General features: G+C 48.1%; 7 protein-coding genes across 7 annotated transcripts; 2 read left to right on the top strand and 5 right to left on the bottom strand.

Moving 5' to 3' along the window:
• Window positions 1–255: 255 nt before the first annotated feature.
• On the bottom strand, window positions 256–3,810 carry pld2 (putative phospholipase D (PLD); the record flags this gene model as incomplete). Its single annotated transcript, XM_043304134.1, has 5 exons — window positions 256–942; window positions 997–2,897; window positions 2,975–3,118; window positions 3,181–3,556; window positions 3,622–3,810. The coding sequence occupies 5 exons, from the start codon at window positions 3,808–3,810 to the stop codon at window positions 256–258; spliced, it is 3,297 nt and encodes a 1,098-aa protein (XP_043160069.1).
• Window positions 3,811–5,169: 1,359 nt separating this feature from the next.
• cyn1 (putative cyanate hydratase) lies at window positions 5,170–5,750 on the top strand (the record flags this gene model as incomplete). The annotated part of the gene is made up of 3 exons (XM_043304135.1): window positions 5,170–5,190; window positions 5,246–5,685; window positions 5,729–5,750. 3 exons carry the CDS (start codon window positions 5,170–5,172, stop codon window positions 5,748–5,750), a joined length of 483 nt encoding a protein of 160 aa, XP_043160070.1.
• A 639-nt stretch (window positions 5,751–6,389) lies between these two features.
• Asppvi_008263 (putative C2H2 finger domain protein) lies at window positions 6,390–7,699 on the top strand (the record flags this gene model as incomplete). The annotated part of the gene is made up of 3 exons (XM_043304136.1): window positions 6,390–6,644; window positions 6,707–7,395; window positions 7,456–7,699. The coding sequence occupies 3 exons, from the start codon at window positions 6,390–6,392 to the stop codon at window positions 7,697–7,699; spliced, it is 1,188 nt and encodes a 395-aa protein (XP_043160071.1).
• A 430-nt stretch (window positions 7,700–8,129) lies between these two features.
• On the bottom strand, window positions 8,130–8,499 carry Asppvi_008264 (uncharacterized protein; the record flags this gene model as incomplete). The annotated part of the gene is made up of 3 exons (XM_043304137.1): window positions 8,130–8,175; window positions 8,228–8,292; window positions 8,356–8,499. 3 exons carry the CDS (start codon window positions 8,497–8,499, stop codon window positions 8,130–8,132), a joined length of 255 nt encoding a protein of 84 aa, XP_043160072.1.
• Window positions 8,500–10,607: 2,108 nt separating this feature from the next.
• Window positions 10,608–11,865, bottom strand: Asppvi_008265 (uncharacterized protein; the record flags this gene model as incomplete). Its single annotated transcript, XM_043304138.1, has 4 exons — window positions 10,608–10,618; window positions 10,662–11,449; window positions 11,504–11,543; window positions 11,622–11,865. The coding sequence occupies 4 exons, from the start codon at window positions 11,863–11,865 to the stop codon at window positions 10,608–10,610; spliced, it is 1,083 nt and encodes a 360-aa protein (XP_043160073.1).
• Window positions 11,866–14,023: 2,158 nt separating this feature from the next.
• On the bottom strand, window positions 14,024–14,715 carry Asppvi_008266 (uncharacterized protein; the record flags this gene model as incomplete). Its single annotated transcript, XM_043304139.1, has 3 exons — window positions 14,024–14,059; window positions 14,109–14,357; window positions 14,443–14,715. The coding sequence occupies 3 exons, from the start codon at window positions 14,713–14,715 to the stop codon at window positions 14,024–14,026; spliced, it is 558 nt and encodes a 185-aa protein (XP_043160074.1).
• A 155-nt stretch (window positions 14,716–14,870) lies between these two features.
• Window positions 14,871–17,799, bottom strand: Asppvi_008267 (uncharacterized protein; the record flags this gene model as incomplete). The annotated part of the gene is made up of 5 exons (XM_043304140.1): window positions 14,871–15,089; window positions 15,150–15,249; window positions 16,206–16,813; window positions 16,879–17,677; window positions 17,774–17,799. 5 exons carry the CDS (start codon window positions 17,797–17,799, stop codon window positions 14,871–14,873), a joined length of 1,752 nt encoding a protein of 583 aa, XP_043160075.1.
• Between the last annotated feature and the right edge of the window lie 737 nt (window positions 17,800–18,536).

Here is an 18,536-nt window from a genome sequence, read left to right on the forward strand (position 1 = left end):
GCCAAGGGAATTTAGTAGTTCATCTGGAGCGACATATTTGAGCACTTAGTGGACCAGTGCGCTATACAACCTAGGTGACTCACTATCGCGTATGATTGACTCTGTACAATCCATGCATTTCCTGTTCAGTTAGCCGGGAGTCAGAACTTAAGAAGTCCAACATGACGAAAGAAAAGAACAAAGAAGAATAAGATCAAATTATCCAATTTACTAGATTCCTAATTCCGATTACACAAAGAGAATACCCCAACGTCCTCAAGTGTAGAGGGGCTCCGTCAAATCATTGAGAGTCAATCCCGACTTCGCAACATCTTCTTCGATCAAGAACATCAATGGCATCTCGACCAGCGTGCCTTTGACCTGACTCAGCAGCTCCTTGACCTGTCGAACGCCTTCCGGACCAGGAGGGAAGTCGTCCCGCACAACATGTCCATATTCGTACCGCGCAGGCTTGGCTTTCTCGTTATTGTCGTAGGATTGCTTATCGGTGTTCTGGAAATAGTAGCTGTAGAACTCTCGGTATGTCGCCCAATCGCGCACTGTGTCGTCTGGAACAGCATGGAAGACCTTGCGGAAGACCTCGGTGTTTGTCTTTGCGCGAGTGTTCCAGAGGCTCTGAAGGGTATCCGCGAGAGGATCTGCCACGATTTGACTCTCCGGAGCGTCAAAGTCAAAGTCACTGGGAATGCCCACAGGCTCAGAGTTGGCGTCTGGGCGTTCGTAATCCTGGGGTGGCAGGAGTCCGAGGTGCTTGCGGAACAGTTGTCGACGCAGAGAGGCGGCAAAGCGACTGGCGGTCCATGGCTTGCCATTCATGCTGGACTGAACGGGAGTGTAGTCTTCAATGATGACTGCAATCTCCGAATCGTGATCTCCGAGCTGAGAACGATCATTCAGATTGGCAGAGCCACAGATGACGACCCGATCATCGGCAATCATGACCTATTCATCATTAGTCAACCAGTTCTTGTCTGTCATACACGAGTTATGTCGAACCTTAGAATGAACATAAAGTTCCTCAGTAACAAATGCATCTATCTCGGCCTCACTCGGACCCTCCCAAGGCACCTTGCGAATGTCCTCACCGTGAAGCATGTAACACTCGCTAACAGTATCCCACCGGCTGGATGTTGACTTGGCGGTCGACACTTGATTAGCAGCCTGCTGATATTGTTGCTGGAATGGAACACTTGTGTCGAAAGCGCTCCGAGCTGGCCCAGGACCATAGCCTCCCTGACCGACCGTATTCAGATCATGTTGTCTGCGAGCGTCTTCGTAGTTGACACCGCTTCGTTGCTCGGCTTCCATCATGCGACTGTTGACATTGATACGGTCGTAATTGCGAAGATTATAGAACCGGATATACTCCATCGGGTTGAACCCTTCCTTGGCGATCAGCTCCATGATACTGTGGCCTCCGCGGTTGATGGAGTTGTACTGGAACTCCATAATGGCCCGCGTTCCCAAAGATGCATCGTCTTCCAAATCACCGGCAAAGCAGGGGACGGATGGGATAACAACAATGATCTTGTATTTCTGACCCGCCCGGGCTGCGCGCAGAATGCGCTCCACAATAGCAGCACCAATCTTGTTCTTGACCGGCTTCTGAGCATCACCTGTTGCTGTGATGAAGAACTGATTTTCGATGTAGACAAAGTGCTCACTGTTGCGAATCACTGCCGCGTAAGCATCGGCGATCGAGTGTTCGGTCGGTGTTCCATTACTCCATTTCGCGCAGCTGCGCACAATCTGACAGGTCATGTTGCCTCGTGGCTGAGGGTTATTGCGCCCAAAAGAAGTCAGACGATCCTGGTATTGATGGACTTGTCCCGCCAATTGCCCGCGAATGACATTGCTGTACCCGGTGAGCTCGTCCTTGAAACGGCGAGGAATGAAGCCGGATCCCCGTTCGGAGTCGCCTTGGCCGCGAGCTTCCTCATATGAGTCGTCAAAACCCCTTGTCTGGGAGTGCGATCCCTCCTGAGTAGGGGGAGGTGGGAAATAAGGAGTTTGACCATAACCTTGGGCTTGAGATTGAGGGGCTGGGGAATATTGACTGGGAGGCGGTCCCGGAGGGGGAGGAGGCAACGAACCCCCCGTATAAGTGGTTTGGTGACCACCACTCTGCGACGGGGAGTAGCCCGCGTAGCTAGGCGGCGACTGATGGCCTGGCGCTCCTTGCCCGCCCATGTTCGGCTGTGAGGGATAAGCCGAAAGGCCAGGAGCCTGTTGTTGCGGCGAGGGTTGGTGATGTGGTGCCGTCTGTTGGGCATTGTATTGCTGACCGGAGGGAGAGCCTGGTTGGCCATGCAAGACAAGTCTGGTATATCTTGCGTCCTTGCGAACCTGGTACTTTGTGTCGTAGATGAAGTTCCAACGCTCTACGAAATGCCGACGCAAATCTTCCACGACCGGCCCGTGCAGGCTCACTGAGATATCGGACCATCCCATACGGGAGGTACGTTTCCGATCCAGCTGGTTCTTCTCCCAGTGCACAACATCCTGGAAGTCAAGGACTCTAGAATTGTTATAGTCCTGACCGGGGAAGACTATGTCGTCAAGATTGGTGGGATGGACATCGGCAATAGCGTGTTGATGCGTATCCCATCGGCCAAAGCACATATCCAAGCCTCCCATGAAGGCAATTCTGCCATCAATCAAGCAAAGTTTTTCATGATGGGCCCAGTAGAGAATCACATCATCATTCATGCCATACAGACCCTTGAGCGCATCGCCGGACATCTTTGCAAGCGAAACCGTGTCCAAGGTCAGGTTCTGGAGAGAGGATGTAATCGCGGACGCCAGTTCTTGACGATCAGGAAGATGATCGGGGTGGCGGAACACTGCGATATTGGGATGGAGGTCTTCGAGAGCGTGCTTGGTGTGAGAGGAGGACACTGCGTGAGCTACCATCAGCACATTGCGCTCGGAACCAGAATTTCCTGTCGGTCTTGGTCTGTGAGTTGGTACATACGAGTCAATGCCTGAGTCACCTCCTTGTACACAATGACGTTGACCCGCACTCCACGCTGCGCAGCGGCCTGCAGCATCCGATCCAGCCGATATTGTTCATTTTTCGCAGGTGGACGTCTCAGGTACAATTCAGGAGATAGCCACCCTATCAAGGAAGTTAGTCGCGAAACAGAAGGTTTGCTTCTCCAAGGAATGAGCGTCACTTACAGTCCAGAATCCAGATCGACTCCCTGGCGCTCTCGAGAGCTTTTGAGACGGCATAGAAGTAAGAGCATCCGTCGACATACCACTTCGCATCGTTGGCCTGTCGCGGAGCGGCAAAGCTACCGAATCTGTGCCCCGACTGAGGATTATTCGGACCATACTCTGCATATGCTTGTGGGTCGAGAGCATTGCCAACTCGCTGGGCGACGTCCGAGCCAAATCCGGTGACGGTGTCTTGTAGCTTTCCTAAAAGCCCGGAAATTTTGTCCTGTTTCGCGGGTTTTGCCTGGTACTCGGGGTTCTGGTACGGGTTCTGGTTCTGATTCTGGCTTCCGTATGGGTAGCTTTGCGAGGATCCTTGATTTTGGTAACTCTGTCCCTGAACCGACGGCCAAATAATATTAGTCACTACAAGCACCAGGCACGCGAGCTTGATAGACTTACCCCATAACCTCCAGGGACATAGCTCTGAGACTGGCTCTGTCCTGTCTGCTGGGGCTGGGAGTGTTGTTGCTTATAAGTGTCCTTCAGCTTTTTGAAGGTATCACCAACAAAGCTTCTCGTGCTCTCTCCCTGACCATCTTCCCGTCGGTGGTACTGGCCGTATGCCAAATCATCCTCTCGTCCAGTCATTGCCGCAGTCAATAGAAGGCGATCGGGTTATAGGGGTTGAGGCACAATATTGCCGGCAGCTGATTGCATGTAGAATCAACAACGAACCTCGAGGGACGCGGAACAATTTATCCATATCATGGCGGGACAACCGACATAAGCCGGGGTCCGATCAGCCCAGTCCCTCATTGACACAGCCTCGCTGTCAGCTCGTTAGTTTGTTGACACGCGGCACGCCAATACGCCACTACAGCCCCGCTATCCTGAGACAATCAGCGAAAGAAACCCACTTTCAGCTTGAAGAGAAAGCAGAGATCTCCTCACCGACGAAGCCCTCATTAGTTTTGAATATTATGACACAGAGCATGAAATCGTCACTGTTTTCAATAACAGATACAGCATTCACGAAAAATGGCATTTCCTGGACAGCCTTAGAAAATTCCGTTGTAGTACTTGGCGGGGTTTTTAAATTGTTGCCTACCCCTCGTCTCATCCCGCAACAACTTAACAAGCATCATTCGCACCCATTGTGGCGCAGCATTGAACATCATAAGTGCAATCGCCATTAATTTGTGGCTGGAGTGCAGGGACTGTTGATGGAAGATCAGACCGTATGTTCAAGGCTTTCAGTCGCTTTTTCTCCTGGCAGGGACGCTTTCTTCACCAAAGAGGTTTCAGTTAAGGACTCGAACTGAATCGTACTGTCCAGATGTGAAATGACGCTGGATGCCAGATTAAAACCGTCCGCTGCTTCTGGATTAGTATGTGGGACGGAGTTGTCGAGGATATGCATAATTGAAAGAATTGAAGTCATCAGCTTCACTGTGACCTCGTCGACGTCGATGACATATCACGATCAATTCTCTTAACTTCTCTGCAGCACGGGCGAAGTAAAGATATACAATCAACGATCGGACGATCTGATAAGCAATGAGTTGTCTGTGGAGATGCCGTCAGGAACAAACTTAGAAATATAGAACCGTTGATCTTGAGGGCTCCAAGTGAGATTTCTCCAAACACACCAGGGTACCTTCAGAAGGGGTGAACCCCGCAGGGATTTGCTGGAAACTGGTCAGGTACGGTAACGATATTACCTTATCTATGCAAATAGTCAGATAAGTCAGGAGAGGATAAAGGTAATGGAGTAGTAATAGTACATTATCAGTGACAGCTGTCTTATCTCTCTCCCCGCACGACGTGAAGTCAGTTTTGGAGAACATGTCCCGCATCAKGTTATAAAAGGCCGACGTCGCTCCACTAATAGAGAACAATACTTACCTATCTCTTGTAAACGATTGAAACTGCCGCTAAATATAGTCTCATATTCTTCCTCGCGGATACCTTCTGGAATCGACCCAACTGGCCACATCAACCCTCATCATGTCGCTCGCAACACTTGACGTCAGACCGCTCCTCCCAGAACCACCGGATAACCCACTAATGAAATAACCCACAGGTCACGCAGCATCCCAACCTTCCAGCATCGGCCGAAACCCTCTTCAAAGCCAAGGCCCAGAAGAAGCTCAGCTTCGAGCAAATCGCCCAGCACATCGGCCGCAATGAAGTCGCCACAGCAGCCCTCTTCTACGGACAGGCAAAGGCTTCCCCAGAAGACATCCAGAAGCTCTCAGAGCTCCTTAATATCTCCCCCCAGGTTCTTGAAGAGCAGCTGAGCGGCTTCCCTGACCGTGGTCGCTCCGTTGAGATGCCCCCCAGGGAGCCCTTGATCTACCGATTGTATGAGATCGTGCAGAACTACGGATATGCTTACAAGGCTGTTCTCAACGAGAAGTTTGGGGATGGGATCATGAGCGCTATTTCGTTTTCGACCAAGGTGGAGAAGGAGACGGATGCAGATGGGAATAATTGGGCTGTTATTACTCTTCGGGGCAAATGGTGAGTTTCGTATTCTAGCCTTGGATGAAGCTGACAATGGCAGGTTGCCTTTCTCCCGTTTCTGATGGGGATGTGTTATGAAATTGAGAGTAATATTTGTCAAAGTGAAAGTAAGACTTTTCAAAGCTGAGAGGTAGTATAATATATGGTAGCACTTCTATAAGAATGTGTATGGTTAGGATCATGATGTATTGCGTTATTGCAGTATGTCCATATAATTTTGAATCACACTCATTGTAGGGCTCATACTTTGGCGTGTCTCGTTAATGGAGAACGCAAGGAAGAGTACTGTAGGGCCAGTTAAGATCTGTCATGTACCTGGGTAATTATTCACGTCAAGTCCAGGTCCAAGCGAAAGATCCCAAGAGGAAGGACCAGAAGTGGCACTGCCCAAGGCTAGCGGGCCATCCTCAGGCATTTCTAGCAAGCTCCGGTAGTCTCAGAAGATGGTCATGAAAACAAGTGAATGACTTTAGACCCTTGGTACACGGCACGTCGAGCACTCTCAGTGAGGTCTTTTAGAAGAGATTTCACTTTCTCTCACTTATCTTTCAGGGCTAAAGGCAGACTCTACCTTTACTTCTTCTCCCCATCTTGCCAGTGCAAACTTACTCTTTAATTGACAAGCTCCCTTGGTCCTTGCACTTACTCTCCTCCATACGCATCTTTCCTACATATTCCCACCTTCCAAAAGACTATCAACAATGCCTAACCCAGCTACACCCAAGAAAGTGCTCTGCACTTTTCCCGACTGCCCTCGCCGCTTCAACACCGTCGAAGAGATGAAGAAGCACAAGAGTTCCGCTCCCGAACACGAATACTGCACCCGCTGCGACGAAGACTTTGAGAACGAGGAACGACACCTCATCCACAAGATCAAAAGCAACAAGCACATCGTCTGTCCCATCTGCGGCGTCGATTTCCGAAGCGAAGGAGGTCGTGACGGGCACATTCGCCAGGTACGCTGTCCTCGACCCACTGGCCTTTGTACACGCGAATACTAACTGAGAGGGATGCGTAGTACCACCGTGCCGAGCAAACTCTGACCTGCTATGGCTGCAAGGCTCTCTTCAAGAATGCCAGCGGTCTTATGCGCCACATCGAAGACGACGAGTGTCCCGAGATCACCAAGAGGCGCCTCATCGAGGAAAGATCGAAGAAGATCATGATCAAGCAGGCTCTGGGAGTTGGCGTGAGCTCGCCCCTGCCCATCATGCCCCATCCAGGCGATTTGGACGACGTCGACGGCGGTGTCAAGGTGAATCCTCTGGAATACGACAACCGCGAGGCGATGGCAAACCAGCCAAAGCATGGAGATGATGGTTCAGCTACATTGTCGCAGAAGCACTGGCCAGAGCTCAAGACGGCTGCCCAAGCGAGAGCAACCAATAACCCCACGCCTGCTGACCTGATGGCGTTCTCTGAGCTTGCCATCACCGACAAAGCCGGGGACGGAGACTGGAAGGGAAAGGGGAGGCTCATAACCATTGCGGAATCTGAGAAAGAAAAAGACGAGAATGAGCGTCCCTTTGACGTGGGAGCCCCGGATGCTGGCCAGATCCTGCGCTTTCTGCAGCACAACTGGGACCCGACCAACTTTTTCGACTCGTACAGCGGGGAATACGTTTGTCCTTGCAAAGCACGCTTCAAGACCATGAAGGGGTTCGAAGAGCATATGTTGATGAAAAGTCAGGGCGCAAGAGGCATGGAGTATGTATTGGTGACCTGGCTCGGTTGGAATGAATGCTAACAACTACTAATAAAAACTAGGTGTCCCGGATGTCATCGTATCTTCAAGACCGCTGCGGCTTTGGTTGCTCACTGCGAATCAAGTACCAAAAGATGCCATATCAACGCTAACTCCCGGTTCAGTCAGATCATCGACGAGGTGAGCGCCGGAGTTATTCAGGTGGCGGGCTATATGCCAGATGGAACGGTGAAATATGAGGCTGGAAAACTGGAGTTGACCAAGACCACCACTATTGGCGTTGACCTTGAGAAAAACAAGTGGTAGTTGGAAGACACATGGGTACCATCCTCTTACTTACTTCCTAGCTTCCTTGGCAATGGTCGAGGTAGGTGACGTGCAGCAAGTATTCCAATGGTTATACAATTGATTCATAGCCATTGCGACATAGCATTCAGGCGAACTTGATCAAGACTGTGTTTTACAAGATCGGTCTGTGAAATCTCAAACGAAAAAAAAGCTCCCCAAAGCAATGGACAATATTGAGAAAAAGTTAGCAATATTCAAGAATTTATTCTCTATGACCAGCAATCAGCTAGCGATGGGTATAACGAGTATCGTAGAACAAAACAACATTGCCAAAAAGACTCCAAGGCAAACAACATCAGCAGGAACCGAGCGGCTACCTGAACCATAAATTCGTAGTTCATCACCTCCATCCTATGAGCCGAGGTCCCGAAGCCAGCGATAACAATGCTTAACAACACTCCTCACAGCACTCAAAGCAGAGGATACCGGCGCAACTAATCCACGTTAGCCAATTTCAACGTCGTGCTAGTAAAACGGGTGCCTTACACTCCACAGCAGACATCTCCGGCGCCACCACCGCGCAGCTCCATCTTCATGCCCTCCTGGTTATTCTGTAGACACGATCAGTATTTTATTCCTATTTGCGAGGATGAGTTTGGTGGATGGAAACGAACCGGTTGCTCGGCCACAACACGGTCTGTGGATGGGGCCTCGGGGCTAGCGGGCTGCTGCATGGTGAGGGTGTTGGGGTCCCAGGTGGGTTGTTGCTGGGCGGGAGCAGAGTCCTTGGAGTATTTGAAGAAGTCGAAGAGGCCCATTTTGTTGTATAGGTGATGTTAAACTTGTAAGAGAGAGTAGAGTTGAAATAAGTGCGTGATAGGATAAGGATGAAGATGTGGAGAGATCGGAGAGAGTTGGATGGGAAAGAAGACAGGTACGGGAGAAGGTGGGTTTATGTACTTGCGAACCTAAGCTTCCCCAGTAGAAGCGCTGGTAGAAGATAAAAGTACAATAGCACCGCCACTAAGTTTAATAGTCGAAATTACAGTGCTCGAATTGGAAAGTCAACAGTGAAACAGCGAATACGGAGGAAATTAGGTATGGTCGGGGTGGAGTGGACCACTCATGGCACAGATAGAAACCACGCTCTTTGGCGCTCAGCCCTGCCGACTTGCGTTGTCGGTGGAGCCTTCTTTGACCATTTTTATGATTCTGATGGGCGTACCCTAAATTCATCCTTCATTCAATGTCGCATCATTATTTAAAAGACTTTGAAGCTGCATTTTCTAGAGCGATAGCATGTTTACCGGGACATGTCAACAGAAAAAGTGCGTGGCAGGCAACATGATTTCAGGCGTTTATGATCCCTGTATATTTTGCTTCATCTTGGGATATCAGCAAATCGCTCAGTGAAAATACAGTAAGCATGGGACAAGCTTGCTGAGCCGTCTCTCCGTGTCTCAGGTCTCAGGTCCACAATCCTTGTGGCTTGTTAGCACAGTTAGGCAACCTCATTTCCAATGATGCGGTGAAACCACGGGTCAAATTTCAGTCTTTGCCTCGATTGTGGCTTAAGCTTTGCTCAAGCTCCATTTTGCCTAGCTTGGCGGGGGCTATTCTTAGGATACTGGCGGTGCCGAAGGCTTAGGTGTTTCTCAGTCTCATAGGGCTAGCTAGGCACATTATTACCTCGCCGGCCATGTTCTACTATGACCATCAGCGTCATTTCATGTTTTGCTGAAAAACGAAGGACTCAACGGCGACGGTATGTAGATAGGAGCGTCCTACTGAATAGACCACGAGATCACGTGATTAGGCACATCGACAGTGTAGATCTTTTTTTTTATTTTGAGCTGTCATTCCTCAAATCCGTATGCTTGAGAAGTATAATCTAAGGATAATTTTAACCACCATCTATTTAACCCTATAGATATTGAATTAATATTTTAGAATTAGATTAGTATAATAATAATTACTATATATTTTATATAAAAATAATAATTTTATATAAGTTTACTAGATAGGCCCTAGGTATAGGCCTAAGATAGGAGAAATTAAATTCTAAAAACTATTAAAATTTTAGATATTGCCTAGCCCTACCACCTACCTAGATAAGCTAATGACTGCCTATCTAGGCCTAGTGGTAGGTTTTGTAGTTAAAACTACAGAGTATACCAAATCGCACCGGGTCCGGGTTTGGTTCAATTTCTAAAATTTGAACCCGAAATCACAGCGGTTTGTGGCCAACTAAGGTTGAACTCGCCCGAACCCGCACCAAATGCAACTCTATAATATACTAATAGGGTAGTATGACCACTGGCTGTTGAGATTGGGGCATACCTCCAGGAGGCCCTGACTACAGGCAGCAGATACACTTGGCAGGATTAGGAGGGTGGAAAGACCCCAGACAGTGGTTTTCTTTGCATTGTCTGCTTTATACATTTGGTAAAGACGAGGTTGTTCTGTATTGTCATAGTCAAGATGATGAGAGGAAGCATTCAGAGTCCTGTACAAGATCCATATGCAATTAACATCAACCCAACCACAGCAAAGCCGCCAATAGCCGGAGTCACATAAAAGATCATGATGGCTAAGATACTAGCCGCCCTAATGAACAGAATACGGGCTCGCCGAAAACTGTCATATTCCTTGTCTTTTATCAATCGGCGAGACCTATAATAGACAACATCCACCAAGATGTCTGTGTAATAAGGATTGGAAACAGACACGATTCCTACAGCATACCAAGCCATCACCCACGCTCTCTGGGGGAAGGTACTGTTCCCTGGTCGGAACTTTGACATTACGCCAAGTGGAATAAAGGTTATTGAAGCCAATGCCCAGGTCAAGCCAGCGAAAATATATCCGCGAGGAAGATAGTGTCTTTTTTTGTGAAGAATGCTTGTAGATGAGGTGTTTGAGTAGGCTACCTTGAATCTGTAGCAGCCGGGAACAAGCAAAGTAGGTACTGAATGCTCACATTGAGGCTGTTCATGCCTGCAGTCCTGTTCGCCTGCCACTGCTTGCTTCTGTGCTATTTCCTTGTCTGGAAATGAAGTGCTCTTCAGAGGACCAGCCGCTGAAGCCCAGCTACCTGTCGTCTCACTGACAGAATGCTTCGCGTCCTTTTCCGGACTGTCATCATCTGTAGTGCTGACGAGAATTGGCTCCGTGCTCCCATGGTGGAACATTTGATTTGCGATTTGGCATGAAAGCTGGTCATCACGCTGCTTAAAGGAAGCACTAAACACGGTCAAATCCTCAGCAACAAGCGGCTCGCTTTCTAATTTGCCAACAATATCAGTGAAATGGCCGCCACGGCTTATTGCCTCATCCATGACCTCTGTATGAACAAGGTAGAGGTTTGGAAAACTGGGGTTGAAACAATTGGCGAGCAAATTCAGAAAAGACATCACCAAATACGGTGTAACCGTAAATCCAAACGCCGCGTATCCATAGGCTGTGATTTGATGGCCTCTGGATTGATACAGAGCAGAACAAGCGGAGAAGATCTGAACAATGGAGATGACACCAGAAGCTAGGCTATATGATGATTGGAGGATGCGGCGCAGTGCGATCTCTGGCATGATATGCTCCACCTGCGCATTAGGCGGGACGTAAGCCAGTTGATATCCCTCCGGCAGGTCGCATGCTCCAGAGATGTGATAGCCTCTTTTCACACTGATGTGCTGGTTGCTCAATCCATAATGCATGGTCAGCCACGGAGGAATTGCGGTGACTAGCTTGAACGGCCCTGCGTAGCCCTTGCTATAAGAAGGCTGTCAGACAGAATCCAGCATCCAAGGATCTTCAGTAACGTACATCTTTTCCACATGGTCTTCTATCCAACTCTTGCTGAGGGCTGAGGGAGATAAAAAAGAAAATCGACTGATTAGCCTAGTGTAGAGAGGATGCTACTCTGCGTTGTGATAAAACATACCGGCTCTATAGTAGTCGTAATCCAATTGTGCACGTGTACTTTGAACCTCCTTGGGGGGATACAAAGAGAGCGAACGTATGGAATCTCCAACCTGCGGCTTCCATCCCTGATCCCGAATCACCATAACCAACGCTTGGGCCTTCAGCGCCTGCTGCAACGGGTCTTTGTAGAAGCTTGCCCGTTGGTATATCGTGATGAGGCCGCGACCAGTTCCATAGCAAGGAAATAATAGAACCAAGAACATATTCAAAGCAGTTACATATAGGGGTTCGCCGGGTGCCTTGACGACAGTTGCGACATGACTTAGATAATTGCCAACGAAGAATGAAACAACATCCGTCCATGAGGTCTGGGTGCAGATATCCTGCGATTCGGGATGGTAAGTAACGCCATCAGGAATTGTTATAGTCGTATTACACTTGGGTAGATAGGCGGCCAGGGAACCCCGTATCAAAACTAAAGGTATCAACAAGATCAAGGTCCGCTGTGCCATGAAGCAGGTCGTATGTGCGTTGTGGATCAGGTAGATGAGTGAAGGGTATAGATGACAGTCCAGCGTTGTGTTTGCTGATGTGGGGGGTCACAGCTATTTCAATCTTAGCAAACAACGCTAATCCTGCTTATACTGCACTGCCTCTTTGGGTCGTTAGAGCGCACTAGCGCAAGCCTCATGCATGCGCGCCTTGGATGTAATCGAATCACGGTGTCTTAAGACAGCCAATTCTTGGTGGTTAACAGTAGCTAGCCAATGATATCACGCAATTCGTGCTCTGCCGCGCCCTACAACCGCTCATGACTCATTTCGGCCACCTTATTTGAAGCTATTGGTAGCTTATGATATATTCTTGGCCTATCGAACATTACTATTATTAACATACCACAGGGGTTGAGAAAAAAAATAGAAAAAGCATATAACCAGATTTTTCCACTCCGTAGAAGACTCATGAATAGAGGCAGGGCCGCAAGAACATAACCCTTCATAGAACAACAGTGATCTCAGGCTGCATTTTGTAGAGGTCAAGTTCTTCCGTGGTAAGGCCGCGGTGGTTCTGCCAGCTTATGGACAAGATTTAGCAATAGTTCAGCTTAATAGTTGCATCCTTATAGTAGTATAAATGTATAATACGTGCACAGAGATAGTATTAAACCAAAAGTTCAGTATATTGTACAGCTGATAACGTGTTTGAAAAAGGTCTTTTAAAGCGTTGAGTTATTGTATGTATATATATCCTTCACTCACCTATAGTGTTTGCAGACATAGTATATTTGAGACATGGGTATCCAGACATGGAATATTTGATCCTTTTGTACCCAGTGTTAAGCATATAAATATAATATAATAATCTTCTGAGTCTTTGTGTTCAAAATAACATATACACTAAAATGATGCTTCTGATGCTTGTAAGGAAAAAGGCTTGGAAACTTCCACTGGAGACAGGACCATAAAGAATACAAATAGACGCATGATGAAGTCATGGGAGCTGGTCCTTTATGGTGGAAGGATTGCATTGTAAAACCATTTGTAACGTTTGAAGGAATATCTGTCAGGGAAAAAACTTGAGATCTGGTCGAAAGCAGGAGTAGCAATTGTATGTAGGAGCAGAATGGTGCTGAACCAAGAGCATGGTTTTGGTTCATATACCATTCTAGATCATGGATCATTTGATAGCCTGGGTCTTTGGTATACAATACATTTCATTTACTGGACTACTCTAGGTGGTAAGATCTATGACAGAATATATGATGATGATGTATTCTATCATGATACTGATGCTCTTGTCATCATTAGGACTCTAATTTTAGTGTATATATATACTCTCTGGTGCTTCATAAATTCCAAGTAACATGGTTGTTTTCTTGCGCAACAATCATTAATGCCTATATTGAAAGCCACGCAGATTAAGAAATTGGCTTGGCTCAGTAAGGTTCCGGAAATGTGTGGGCTGAGCGATCGGTAGACCTTTCCGGACCCTTAATCTAGCTAAGGCTCACTAGAGATAGCCTTTTAGGTTTCGGAAACTAATCGAGAAGAGTATAGTGAGAGAGCCACTCCTCAGAAATAAGTGGAATTAATTGCCTTCACTCATTTTTTTACTGCATGGGAATCTTGCTAGTTAGGTAATAAAATMAGATCTGTGGAGATCTGTCATATGTACATTCATTGGCCCAGAGTGATAATGGGATCAACTTCGACCAGCCTAATTCTGGCCCTCTGAGTCGAGTATCCAGATTTCAAATACCATGTGAGGGTAGGATACACAAAGGAAGTGTGGGTTTTTGCCATTTATGTGCTCGTGCATAGTAGCTAAAAGCAATGCACACCAGCCATATGTCTTGTGTACCGACTGAGTTTAGTATAAATATAGTCCTAAGTCAACCAATCAAGCCCACTAATTGACAGCCTAAAGATCCAGAGCCTTGATCAGGTCGGATATAATCTGTCCTGGTCAGCATAGCCTAAAGTATAAAGGAGAAGACGAAACATACCACTCTGACATAAGCATTGCTGTCTCCACCAATGCTCTGGAGCTTGGTGTTGATAGGATCCTTGCTGTACAAGATCAAGTTCTTGATGGCTGGATCTGTGTTCAACTCCTTGAGAGACCCTGCTGCCGACTGGTTGTTGCCTACATGGCAGAGACAGAACAAGATAGTGGGTCCAGTGGCGTTAGCACTGTCAAGCTGGGACTTGAACTTTGTGACTTGCGCGCTGAATTTAGGTATGCTGCTGCTGAGCTGGGTGTATGTCAGTAACTCGCGAAGGAATACAAAAGGATAAAGAATGGAAATGGGGGAATAGATCTCCATCAGTGATAATGACCATGACAGTAGGATTCAGCTTCTTCTCTACAGCAGCCTTAGACAAGGGGTCTAGGATCTTGTCCTTAAGTCGTTGGGCAATGTTGGCACCAGTGTTAAAGGTCATGCTTAAGATAACATTGGTCAGATCTGATTCAGTAGCCACATTATCAAAGTCCGACCCCTTGAATGAGTGAACCGAGAACTTGTTGTCAGGGTTAAGAGACTTAGCAACCTTGTACAGACCCCAGATGGTCTCCTGGGTTGTTGGGATACAGGACTCTTTGCTAGTCATGGAACTGCTGTCATCTGTTATTTGTTAGCATTTTGCACCTTCCATGTACTTTTATAATTTGCCTGAGGTATATGGGGGGACGACTATAGAGAATGGTAAAGTTATAAAAGGCCAGCTGGGCCGCCTTAGGGATCTCCTCTGCTGGAATATTAGACTTAGTGGTGATGCCCTGGATGTTGGTGGCTGCCCTGGCTGGTAATTTCCTGGATCTTGTCTTCTGAGAACTGAGGGAAGCTAGCTAGGTTCTTGGTCGCGAACTCATTGAGCTGCTTCTTGGTCTCAACTTTAGCGGGGTTTTTGGGGGTATCTTTGGACGGCTCGGTGTTGACTGTGCTGATGTTATCGATCATGGGCATGCTGGGAATTTGGATGTTCTGGGTGGATCGGAGATGATTAGTGTATAAGGCCTTTAATTTTATATTAGGAGGAGATACCTTTCCGGTCAGGGCAGCTAACTTGGACATAAGTCCAAAAAGAATCTGATTCGCAACTTTGTTAGTGAACAGGGTCAGAGTGCCCTGGAGCTTAAGATAACTAAGGCCTAAAAGGGGGCCATTAGTGAAAGATTTAATCTCTTTGTGATACTTGTTGTACTTGCATCCTCTGAGGGTGAAGCTTAAAATGAAGAGGAACTGCTCCATAATAGTGTTCTTGCTGATCAAATGTGAGACTACCTGGACTCCCACTGGAACACGTAAGTTGAAGGTAAGAGGATTTCTCCATGATGAAGTGAAATATGAGTAGAGAAATTGTAATTGAGGTAATGTTGTGGTTGATAATCTACTGCTGGACACCTTCATCGGGGTGGCTCATATATATACCCAGTCTGGTACAGTCATTTGCCACACAGCATTTGGATATGTTTGTCCTATCTAGAATAACTGACGCGGAGTTCAGTGCCTGCAGTTTATTAGTGCTGATGCATTGGGTTTAAAGTATGCAATGAGCTGCGCATGCCTCTTCCTCTAATAGTAACTGCAGATGAAGGTGCATGTGTATTTTTCTGTAGATTTAGCTCCTCATTTTTTCTTAGCTGTGGGTTTCGATGGTGAACCTGTGTGTTTGTCTCTGGCTGACTGAATGGCGGAATGTCCAGCACTAGACTCCACAGGCGGCACGGCAGACCTATAAACTATGGGAAAGTCGAATAGTAACACTGAAAAGAAGGCAACAGGAGGTATAACCTTGTATTCACAGAATATTATCTCTAAGGGTCTTAAGGAACACCTCAGTAGCGCAGCTAATTACTGGACTACATGTTCTGTTGTCTATTATTGCCTCTATTTCTAGACATCTATATATTTGCATGTAGAAACAAGATTACTAAAGCAAAGTATTTAACATTCCTAGCGATCTGCAGAAAACCATAGCTGTTCTTTTACCCTTTCAGTCTCCAGAGTAAGATAATCCCCCTCAATCAACCCACCCCCATTGCCCTATCACATCCCCCGTCTTTGTCGCCTTCCGATCAACTAGTCCTCCGAACATACGCAACCCCAAAGTCTCCCTGGGTCCCCACCCCCGGAATATTGTCGTGAATGGCACAGGATTTCTGACTAGGGAGATAGTGCAGGGCAATATAATTGGCATAATCCGCGCACATCTTGATACAATCGGCCAGGCTGTGTTTGGTAGCGGTGGCGAACCCATCACCCCCAATCCACCGATAGCAGTTAATTGAGTAGGTGTGGCCCTTGTAGGCGACCAACTGCCCATGTGAGACTCTACACTCAGGGACCTGAAGACCGTCCTCTTTGGGCTTCTTGGGCTCCTTGGGCTGCTTGTGACTGCTCACCGGTACCAAGGCTACCCAATTACCCTTTGGCTGGAGGTGGATTGGAGCCGTAGCCAGATAGCACTGTTGCCCGCGCAGAGAAATACCAGTACAGTGGATATTCGTGGAGTACTGTAGCGCGCACTCCATCTCGCTAGCTACATGGACCTGAGTCCATTTGCCGCCGGATTCCAGCCTGGCGTTGCAATGGTACTCGTAGTGTACGCCGCCAATCTCCTTGACCGCCCAGTCAACGTATGGACAACCGTAGCCGGGAAGTGGCTCCAAGGCGATTGATCCGGTCTCCTTCGAAGGGTGTGCTTTCTGGTCCGATAGACAGCAATGGCCGCCGGAGAACGTGGCGCTGGCGCATTGGGAGTCTGCCGCACATTGCGCAGCGCAGTCTTCATATGACGCCGCCGGTTTGGGATGGCATGATGCCGCGTCAGCAAGACGTGTATCGCAGTGAAGCTGGAACTCGATCCGTGGATTGTCTGGCGAGTCTGGTGGAGACGCGCGCAGTCGTTGCCGTCATGTGTATTTGGCGAGGGGCCGACGGGTTCGAGGACAACCGAGCCCGGGACGTTTTCCACCGTCCCGACTGTCGTAGCCAGGGTGCATGTTTTCTTGTGATGGGAGACCATCCTACAGGCCGGATCTCGCGAGCATTTCTCTGCACACTCCTTCAGGGTATCGGTATTGCTGATGGAGCTGACGGTCGTAGTGCAGAAGCCTTTGTTGCAGCGGTAGATGTAGTCTTTGCCGCCGTATCGCCGAATCGAGCCATCCATTGCCGGGCAGCCGGTTTGATCGTTGACGCAGACGTCGTTCGACTCTGACTTGGTGTTGCAGTCGCTGGGACATTCGGGCGGATCGTAGCACTGGTCGATGGTGCATCCATCTGGTCCTACAGGTACTTCTGCGTAGTCGCATTCAAGGGTCTGGGTGTTGAGGTGCGGGATGGCCACTGAACCGCAGTGGCCGGAGCACCTGTATGTTGTTGCGCACTGGCCTGATTGTAGCTCTGGACGGTTGTTATTATGTCCGCATTGTGGAATCGGAGGAGCGGGTTTCTTCTCCTCACATTGATGGCAGATGGGGACTTGAGCGTGGGGGTGCGATGTAGCGATCACATTGGTGATGAGTACGAGCCCGAAGGGGTGAAGAGATGCATTGCGAAGGTTATTACTGCAGTATAGAAAATACCAATGTCTTTATGAATCCGATCGAGCAAGCTTGCTGGAAACCGGCTACTTTGTGCTTTATATGGCTGGCACTGCAGACTCGCGATGTTGTGTATTTTGAGCCATTTTTAGTACACCCTATGCCCAAGTATATCTTGTACATCGACTCTGTCGGCCATCCAATACAGCTGAGATACGCGGGTACTATTGCTACATTCCCAGCAGAAGCTATGCTGTCCAAGGCCGAGCATTAGCCAATAATCGGTGAAGGGGAAACGTAGAAGTACAAACTTGCCTATTATGGGTAACGCAGGGAGCCAATTGACTAGTCTAATGCTTCAATCCTTTCACGTTCACCTTTGCCTTGATTTGCTGCGGCGTCTGAAGTACACCTGCCGAGTCATGGCCCCATGCAAGTCCAGAGCTGTCGTATATGTGTGGGGAAGGTTATCTGCACTTAAGGTAACAGTTCTGCAGCTAAAAGCAAAATAGAGGCGCTCCCTTCTCTGAATTGGTGGAATCCTCGGCGACATCAGCTCCCAAGAGAGTTGAATGTACGAATGTGAGACAAATCGGACTCTATGAAGCTTCCAGGCCCCGACCAGCCAGCCAGCCACACTAGTTGGAAGAGGCGTACGTGGATCTGAACGGACATAGCCGTGCCAGTAATAACACAGGTCCTCGATCGGCCATGGTCCCGATCAAATGAATGCTTGTCCCACGGGTTTGTAATTGTTCATACCGAGGGTAGACATCCAATTCTTGCTGTTTTGCTGACCGCATTAGCACTAGCTATTACCCGGGAGACAATGGTACTCTATCTTCGGTGACACTCGGCTTTCAGTAGTCTGCCATATCCTAGC

Source organism: Aspergillus pseudoviridinutans (genome assembly GCF_018340605.1).
Source record: "Aspergillus pseudoviridinutans IFM 55266 DNA, scaffold_5, whole genome shotgun sequence".
NCBI classification, from domain to species: domain Eukaryota; kingdom Fungi; phylum Ascomycota; class Eurotiomycetes; order Eurotiales; family Aspergillaceae; genus Aspergillus; species Aspergillus pseudoviridinutans.